Below are 9,768 nucleotides of genomic sequence, written 5' to 3' on the forward strand. Positions count from 1 at the left end.
GAAATGAAGACTCCCAGAAAGGCAGCAGGCAGCCCGAGAGGTCCCCTGGGAGGAGCAGCTTTAGCTTTACTATTAAGGCCCAGCTGGGTGCGGGAAACTGTGCTAAATGCTTAACCCCTTATCTCCTCTGAGCTTCACTATGCCCTATGAGGTGGGTACTACTGTAATCTCCCTTTAACAGATAAGGAAACTGAGACTCCTAGAGGTAAAGTAACTGGCTCAAGGTCATTCAGCCAGTTAAGGGGTTTGAAGCTGGGGTTTGAGTCCAGCTGTCTGACCCCTTGCCTGCTCTCCTAACCACTACATTTTCTTGGTCTAGAAGGCTAAGCAAGGACAAGACCCCTTGGTGCAGTGAACCTCCTCTCTTATGGTCTGCCAGTGGTACAGCCACCGTTGTCTCTACCTTCTGCCCAGGATACGAGGGTGGGTGGGCAGATCCCCTTTTGGCAAAGCCCCTCTCCCCCACTCCTGAATGGTGCCAGGGGCAAGTCAGTGACAGGCCAGGCCACAGGACCCTAAAGACCGTCGTACACCCAGGTCTGAAATTCGAGTGAAGTGTAAGGGTGGTCGTTAGAGGACTGGCTCCCTCATTGCCTTTGGCACCTGGTGCAGGCTGGACCTTCTTTGGATGGTGCTAGTTGAACAAAACCCTGCGGGCCCGATTCCCTGGGCTCCTGGGATGAGGTAAAGGCTGCTCATCACTCATGCGTGAAGGGATGAGAACTGAATCCACATCGTCAGTCCACTCGCTCCAGCAACTTTTGTTGTGCTTGTCAATTACTCTTTATTAAACTTTATGGTAAAACAAGCCGCTCAGACTCCTGTGCAGGCTCCCCCTAAGCAGAAAAACAGACGACTCATGTGCCTGGAATGTCTCCTCTCTATAAATTCAGTACCTGTTGTGCCGTTTAAAAATAAAATGTCTTAACTATTTTCTTCCAGACTCTCAGGTTTTATTGCTCCCACTTAGGTTCTAAAGGGAGACTCTTAGGGGGAAGATTTTGCTGGATTTTTAAAATTCACCAAAGTAGCAGGCGACAGGATATAATTTAGAAAATGAAAATCTGTCATTTTATCTTTTCAAGCTGTCAAATAAAGGCAGTGAGTTAACAGGGAACCACTTACTTCGTGTTAACTGAAGTCAAAAGCTATATTTTCACTGATGTAAATTGTAACTCTGGGGTTGCCCTGTGTACTGAGCATTTCGGATTGGCGGGGAGGCACTTCAATCTCATTTTCTGTCTCTTCACCCTAGCATTATTGCCCACGCTTCTTTCTCAGTGCAGAGGTAACTAGCACAGGCCTCTGAGTGCTCTGTCCACTGGCGCCGTAATCAGAGTTGCTACTAGACTTCTGATTCCACTTGACTCTAAGCTATAGCCTCTCTCCAGTCTAGTTCTCATCAGGAAAAGGATTGTTTTTCAAGTGAAATTCAACCTGGAGCATTTTGGAAAAGAAAACAACCCAATTCTGCAAGCCATTTCTCTTCCCACCGATAGGGTAGTACAGAATAGCATTTGTACCCTAGAGGCAAGTTGTTCAAGCTGCCGGAAGCCCAGTCACTGGACTTCTAGTGTTTGTATCTTGCTCGTTTTGATCCTGCTCATTATATCCATGCTTGGCTTTTGCAGGTGTGAAAACTGTGGAGCCGTTTTCCATTCTGAATGCAAAGAAAAGTCAGTCCCTTGCCCCAGGTGTGTCCGCCGAGAGCTGCAGAAGAAGCAGAAGTCTTTCTGGCGGAGGCTGAACATGGACGAGAGTCTGGAGGAGGCTTGCAACCTGTTTGAGCTGTCCTTCCAGAACACCTGACTCTAGCAGGAGTCCAAAGGCCAGAGAGTCAACTAGCAATGCTCCATCAGCCCTCGAGTGGCTTCCTAACAAGCCGATTAGAACCCTTTGGAAGAAGAGTATGTTTAATCTTCAGCTAGATATAGATATATATTTATACATATATATACGTACATACCTATATGTCCTGTATGTATGTTCCGTATGAATCATTGTCTAAAAGGTCCATGGAGCCTCTGTGGCTTGAAAAAATACCAATAGCTGAATTACACTGAACCATGTATTTCAGCTGCTTACTCCCAAGCAAATGTGGTTTACACACAGTGCTTTATAGTTTGGATCTCTTACTTACTTGCTTTCTTGCTTTTTCTTTCTTCCTTTCTTATTTTCTTTTCTTTTTCTTTTTTTTTTTTTTTTTTTTTTTTTTTTTTTGTTTTCAGGGGCCCTTTTATTACATGGGACAAAGGAGAAAGGAGAAGGCATTTCCTGCCTCACTTGTATCATTGGGAGGAGGGACAGGTGGTATCATTAGGAGAACAGTACTTTGGGTTCTTTTTTTTTTTTAAGATTTCGATTACATAAATGTTACATTGAAAATATAGGGTGATTCCCATATACCCCATCCCTCCCCTCAGTTATTTTTATGTTATTTACTTTTCACCTTTGCAGAGGCTCAGGTCACTGAGGCAAGACCCATCATCATCTGTTTCATAACAAAATCAACACCCAAGTCCTAGGACTCAGTGTCCCTGACTTTGTCTCTCACCTCCGAACCTACCACAGAGATGGGATTGCCTAAAGGTCCAAATGACCCTGAAACCAGGAGCGTGAGCTCCCTCTGACAGAAAGCATGCACCCCTAATTTATGAGGAGAGCCGTTTCTGGTTTCAGAGTTGATCCCAGAAAGGTTTTTTTGCCCTGAGAAAAGAAGAGACCTCTGTGACAAATAACAACATGTTGTCAGTCTGTTTGCTGGTATGAATCCCAACGTGCACCTAACGATTTGACCTGCCACCATATTTACCAGGTGGTAAACATGGCTCTCTCAAGAACAGTTTTCCATGGGTTTCATGGGTGATATTTATCAATTTTAATGGTGCTGGCCTGAGAAAACTTCCTAGAATTGTAAATTACATCAGTTAACAGGCTGGAAGATAATATCTGTGGTACATCCACTCTAAGAGATGGTCTTCAATTTTCACAGGATCCTGCAGTTCTTACCTTTTCAGGGGAAATGCTTTATGTTTCATTGTTCCTCACTACATTTTCCTTTGAGCATTTGTCAACTTAACCAGTTCTCTCACATTTTTAAAATTGTTTCAAAGATCAGAGTACCGTGGAACTTGAAAATACCAACTTTAAGCTATTAAGAAAATACAAAACTTACAAATATAATTAATGCATTAAATCTAATATTGTTTAAAATATTTATATACCTATATGTATATAATTGCCACCATAAAGCAAAACAAAAAGTACTAAAATAAATAATATAACAGAAATAAGAAATATAATTAATTGCTTTGCTATTTGGCAGGATAGCAGGCTCCCACTGCAGTCGCCTTTGAAACGCCAACATAGCAGTCACTGTAACCAAAGTGGCAGGTAGGATAGCACTGGAAACTTATTGGCTCCCATTCCTTCTACCTTAACTCTTTCTAGAGCAGAAAAACTTGCTTATATTGAAACAGTCCACAATCAACTGAGAAGATTCTGTATGATTCACCCCAGAACATGTGCCCTCAGCGCTGTCATGGTTTGTGGGTTCACTGCTGTTAGGATCTAGAGAATCAGTGACTCGCAGGTACTGTACATGGCACATGCAACCCCATATCTCTTCTCCCACACTTTGCTCCCTCCACATCCCAACTCACGATACTTCCATCCATTTCAAGAAATGCCATTTCAGCCTGACTTCTGTGCAGACTCTTAGAAGTGAGCTTTCACCTCTTGACCTATGCCAGTTGGCCCCCAACCATACATTTCAACTTAGTAGCTCACCACCATGTATTTGTTTTCTGATTATACAGTAGCTCCAACCAAGGCATGAAAACTTGCTGAAAGATGAGGCCCCAGTGCCCTATTCATGAGAAGCCTCATGGTGCCTTTTACTCTTAGAAAAACAAGTTGACTCTCCCTCAGTTCTAGCTCTAGTTCTGTAGAGAAGTGGCACACAGAAAATAAAAAGGGTGGACATTTTAAAACAAGCACTTGGCAAACAGACAAACAAATTTGATCATCTCTTTCCTCCTCCCCTTTGTGAAATACAGTATTTATATTTTCCAGCCTCAGAGAAGATAGCAGACCATGCTCTTTCACAAGAGAATTATAGACCTGCTTATTATAAAACAGATGTGCTCTGATGGCAAAGTGCCTTCTCCCTCCGTCCCCACCTCCATATCACTGTAGCTTATTTTTGCCTTCACTATAATTAATGTATCTGTGATTCCAACTGTCAGCAAGGCCATCCCAGCATACTGTGTTTGGGACCTCAAGTACAGGACCATCTCCTCCCCTGCTAACATGTTCACTCTTTGTACAGCATTCCCTGTCCCAACATATGTGTATCCAGGGTCAGACCTAAAAAAGTCAAGGGTGAAATTCTGGATCCCTGCTCTAAATACCTTTGATTTCATTGATGCCCATTTAGAGGGCCCTGCTAAATATTAGCAGTGCCTGTGGACGCCTAAGAAGAACTTTCCACCCACATCATTTTCTGCTTATTTTCAAAAGGGAAAAACCTAGATGTGCTATCACGATCAGCTACCCAGAACTGGAACTGTATCCCACCTGCTTCTGTTTTCTCTCCTTTTTGTACATCCCTGTCAGCCTGCTCAGCCACCAGTGCCAAAATCTGAACAGAGTGGAGTCCACTTAGGAGTGAGGTCTGCCATGAAAATTCAAAATTGCTATTTTCAGCCCAGAATGTCTTAAAGCACATGAACACCCTTACTGTTTTCAACCCTAACAAATTGTGTTCTAGATAATTGTTCCACTGCTTAGAAACTGTCAAAACGAAGGCAAATCTGTGGATTACCACCTCCTTAAGACAAACTAATCCCCACTTTGCCTCATGTTCCGTTTTTCATCCTGTATTAAATATCTTGCACATAAAGCATATAAGAAAATGGCCAGTTAATCTTCCGGAATTGGCCGCTGACTCAGGGGAACCTCTTTTCACTGAAAAGTCCATTCCCCTGTCTAACGCTTGAGGAAATCCCTCCTAGCAGTGCCAGAAAGTCAAGTGTGAAACAGTCCAACCCTGGTGAAGTGCTGGCATCTAACTCTGCAGTAAAGAAGCCAGTTCTTAAAATAGATCTCAGTTTAGCACCACTGCAGGAAGGCCACAAAGTCCTTAAAAAGCAGGCAACTGGAATGGGAGTAGCATTCTTTCCAGGGCTGCTTTTCCCCAAAGTTGAAAGTCTTTTTTTATGAAAATCATGTGAACTCTCATCTCCCCCATTTGCTTCACTGCCCTTTCAGGGGACTACTTTACAGATATTTACATGTCTATAATGCTAAAGGGTGATCTTTTTAGGAGTGATTAGCTGAGAGGGCCATGGCTCTTTGATTCTTATGGACTAGGCCTCCACCCAAAAGGGAATAATGTAGCGAGTGTTGGGGATGTGTGGCTTTCAGCATGATAGTGTCCTCCGGCCCTCTGAAAAGGCACTGTGCTGTGATTGCCTTTGGCTACAGTGAAAACAGGGGTTTCTAGCACCCTGGAAGGAACCATATCCCGCCCTTGCTAAGCTAGAGTGAGTGCCCCCATTCCCGACCCCCACCAGCGTCCTGCTTCTGTTTGCATCTCCGCGTGTGTGCACACTGAACATCCACACAGGGTGGTTCCTGCCTGGGCCATCTCGAAAAGTTGTGGCTTCTAAACCTGTGGATGTGCTTTGCTACCCATTTGGCCAGTAAGGGCCTTATGTAAATGAATGTGTAAAGGTAAGGCTAGCATGATGACACACTGTACACTTCCTGCAAAGGGAGGCATTAGGTGAGAAAGCAGAGATATATTCTCTCATTTAGGTTAAAACCAATGCTGCTTTAATATGTTTGTGCAAAATTATTTATTTCCATAGAGCTACTGCACTTTATTGAAATAACTAGGTTATGAAGTAACTCTTCAATGCCTGATTCTAATTCTACCTGGAGTCAACAAAGAGATTTTTATTTTGTTTTATTTTACGTTTTATAGTGAAAAGAGATGTGTGTGATTCTTCTTTTTATTAGGTTTTCTGTCTCACTTCTTTCCTTACTCTGAAAAACTGTGAAAAAGTAGAGAATTGACTGCAAGACTGAAGGAAACAAACACTTTCCTCCTTGGCATGAATTGAATTGTTACCTGTACTCCCAGTTTTCCTTTTCTTGGTGCTTGTTAACAAGGCACGTAGGAGCTTCCTGTGCCGGGCACCTTCCCCCATCCTTCTCACCCAGAGGCCAGTAGAACTAACTGCCACAGGGGGATCCAGACAAGGGAGACAGAAGCCCTGCTCGGTTAACCAAACAGAGGACTGTTAACTTCTGTCATGTGGCATATTATCTTGACAGTTAAGTCCCAGCACCCAGCAATCCTCTTCAATGGTTGGAGATTCTAATTTCATTTGATTGAAAAATCTCTGGCTTGAGAGTTTTTCTTTAGTGTGTTTTAGTGGGTGATGGCTGAGGTACAAATCCAAGTCATGAATAGACTCTAGGTAAAAGTCAAAAGGAAAGTGTGGAGTACCCTCAGAAGCACACCTGTAGTTGTCAGGGGTTTTATTTGAAGTGGATTCTGAGTGACTGTCAGGTGGCAGTTTCCTCATGAAGTGGCCTCCAGTGTAATGGAGGGCATTGTGAAACTCATATGAGAAGACTGACTACCATTTTGTTTTGGTTCCTCCTCCTGGGAATAGAAGCCATTGACTGCCCATCTTGTTAGAAAGATTTGGAGTGAAGTCAAGTGTTGCCCAGGGTAAAAGATTCAGGCACCTACAGAAACTCTTAGCACAGTGAGGATTCCCTCCTACTCTCTTCCGTAGAGCTGCAGACTAGCCTGTCTCCCCATCCCTTGGTCTTCCTTGCCACCAGTCCCCAGCCCCAGCATGGATTCAGGCTTCATGACCACCAGGAAACCAGCCAGTGGACCCCTGGGGCCTCGAGGCTCCTGTAGGCCTTCCTCGTTTCTTTTCCCGTAGGAGTGCCTTATAGTACTGTCTAGTGCTTCTAGTCTTGTCTGTCTGACCCACTTGAAGCCTGCTGGACTATTCTTCTAAATATGGATCATGTTGCTTCTTCCCTGTTGGCTCCTCTTTATACAGACACATTTGGAGCCTCCATATTCTATAATACAATGCATGTCAGACCTTTCAGTTTTGTTTAACCTGGTGCCTTAACCTCATGAATAACGGAACACCTGTTGGAAACACACTGTTAAAGCAGAATGGTACAGACATTGGCTTCTTGGTGCCACTGGCACTTTTACCAGGAAATACAAAAGACAACCACATAATGTTTTAACTTGGTTTTATGCTTGTTTTAACTTGGGTTTGTTTGTTTGTTTAATTACACTTTTTTTGTTCGCTTTCATTAACCAACTCAGGGGATTGTCATGGTGTCATCAAGGCCAATGGGTAGAAATGAAAACAGCTGACCAGACTTGAAACGGTAAAGTCCTTGAATGTAGCCTTTTTTAGATTGAAGAATTACACAAATACGAGGATTTTCTTTTTCCTTTACTGTCTAAAGGTTTTCTTTTTATTTTGCCACCTGTTTTCCACATGGGAAGTGGGGAGCCTCTTGGATAAATTCAGGGCTACCAAATGAGGATTCTTCTGCTGGAGGCCTAGGTTCTAGCCTTGGCCACCTACTGGGTTTATCGTGAGTTTACCAGCACACTATCGATGACTTAAGAAAAAATCTGTTTTTAAGGAATGATTAAAAGGAGGGAAAATGCTTAGGTTACAAATGAAGGGTGTTGAACATGGTGAAGGGAATACATACACAACTTGTTCCTGTATTCGTGGGTCAGATCCATGTCTTTTTCCTTAGTCCTGTTCACCCAATACAGGACCAACTGAAATTTGGGCTTGGGCTCTCATATCACTTGGTGTTGAGCTATTTGTAACTGCTAATATGCTAACTTATGGATGTATTCTTTCTGCTTTCTAGATTTTATAGCCTTTTGTTTTGGCATAACTTATCCATGTTTTTGTTTACATCGTTTTTTATATCAATAACTGTAATCATATGAAATTGAAGTTGTACTGTTGTCAAGTCCCTAGTTTTTATGGTCATCTGTCACATGATTTAAGAGCACCAGTTCCTACTGTGTAAAACATCTCTCTCTTAATAAACCATGCAGAAAGTACTTTCTCCTCTTATAAAGACACATTAAAATACTGGTTTTGAGGGGGTAAGCACTGAATGTTCATTCAAAGTCAAAATCTGAGGCTTATTGAAAGTGATTCATTAACATCTCAGGATAGTAGTCTTACAGATAGATTTCGTTTCTTTCTAAATCCATCAACCTTCAATACATCAGCCCTTCCTATACTTATGAAAAAAATAATGTAACTTCTAAAAGATGCAGAGTTAATGTTACAGACCTTAACTGCTGAATCAGAGCATAATTTCTCTCCGTTCTGAGACACAGCTGCCAAAGCTTACACATGGGATATCCTTCTACCAAGGCCAAGGCTCTAGCCTGCCTTCCTGCCCTGGCTTCATTGTACCACTCATGCACTCTGCACATTCAATGGACAAGTGCCAGGCAGGAAGATGCCAGGCAAGTCATGCCAGTCATTCCTGTAGACCAATGAAGAAGCAAAGAGTGGAAAGTAAAGAGTAGGTGTTCGTGCAAGAGATAGCAACCCTCTGGGAACTAAGGAGTGATTGAAAGTACCTACACTACCTCCTGCCTGGGCTGGCCTTGGCCCTTCCACCAAATAGGCCACATGCTTACAACAGCTGCCAGTTTGAACCTTTAAAAAGCACCATCTAAACTTATTTTCCCAAAGAAAGATGCATTGAAAAGAGACAAGAAAAGGTGCTGCTGGTTAAACATTTACCAAAGGTGAACCCTGAGCTTTCCTCCCTAAGACACACCTAACCAAGCCCTTGCCCAGCCTCTCCTACTCCACCCTCAGGAAATTAATCTGTCTCACACCCACTCTGTCCAAAGCATAACTGGACTTCATCCTCTCAAGAAGCCATGATAAAAAGAAGAGAGTTGTTGTTTCACTGAACCAAACTAGATGCATGATACAGTTGGAACCTGCAATCATTCAATTCACAGGTCAGGGTAGCTTTCCCCCAAATGTAGTAAACTGGAGAGGCTGGGTAACTCCAGGAAGTTAGGGCATCATCAAAGAGAAGATACGTTCAAAGTTTTCAAGAAGGGAGAAAGAGACACCATATTGTTCATCTCTTCCCAACTTCAGGGGATGGCCATTTGAATCTCCTTTCATTGTTTCCCCTGTGACTACCTGTCCTTTGATGATGGTTCAAGATGAAGGCTTAAATCAGTGCTTCTCACAGGGGAAACACCACCCTACTCCCCGCTTCCCTCCAAAAAGTCAGGCCTCCGTCACAGATGAATTGGAATTTCTCAGAATGGGGCATCAGTATTTCTGTTTTTTAAAAGCTCCCCAGGGGATGCCAGTGTCCTCTGAAAGTTGAAAACCATTGGCTTAAATGAAGCAAGCTGCCCTGTGTTACACATGTGCTTTGGCATATTGGTGGTCAACAGTGGGCTATGTCAAAGGGATATGGAGGCACTAATCCACTTCAGCTGACATCCTGCCAACAGGTGTTGATTCCCTTTTTCCCTACAGAAACACAACAGTAGTGTGGAACTTGCTGCTCACAGATTGCATTTGTTTTTATAAACCTTACCTTTATACCATCCTTATTTTCTTCCAGGGTGTGTCTACTTTCTGTTTGCCCATATATACCATTGCCAGACAACCTGGTGAATGGAAGTGCCAGGTCATGGCC

At 43.0% G+C, this 9,768-nt stretch overlaps 1 protein-coding gene across 1 annotated transcript in view; it reads left to right on the top strand.

The window, feature by feature from the left end:
* Window positions 1-8,140, top strand: part of PLEKHM3 (pleckstrin homology domain containing M3) — a 239,696-nt gene extending 231,556 nt beyond the window's left edge. The window contains exon 8 of the mRNA XM_004458144.4: window positions 1,632-8,140. Within this exon, the coding sequence (XP_004458201.1) occupies window positions 1,632-1,809 (178 nt within the window). The 3' untranslated portion in view covers window positions 1,810-8,140. The remainder of the gene's footprint in view (window positions 1-1,631) is intronic.
* The last annotated feature ends 1,628 nt before the right edge of the window (window positions 8,141-9,768 follow it).

This window comes from Dasypus novemcinctus, chromosome 7 (assembly GCF_030445035.2).
Source record: "Dasypus novemcinctus isolate mDasNov1 chromosome 7, mDasNov1.1.hap2, whole genome shotgun sequence".
Classification (NCBI taxonomy): domain Eukaryota; kingdom Metazoa; phylum Chordata; class Mammalia; order Cingulata; family Dasypodidae; genus Dasypus; species Dasypus novemcinctus.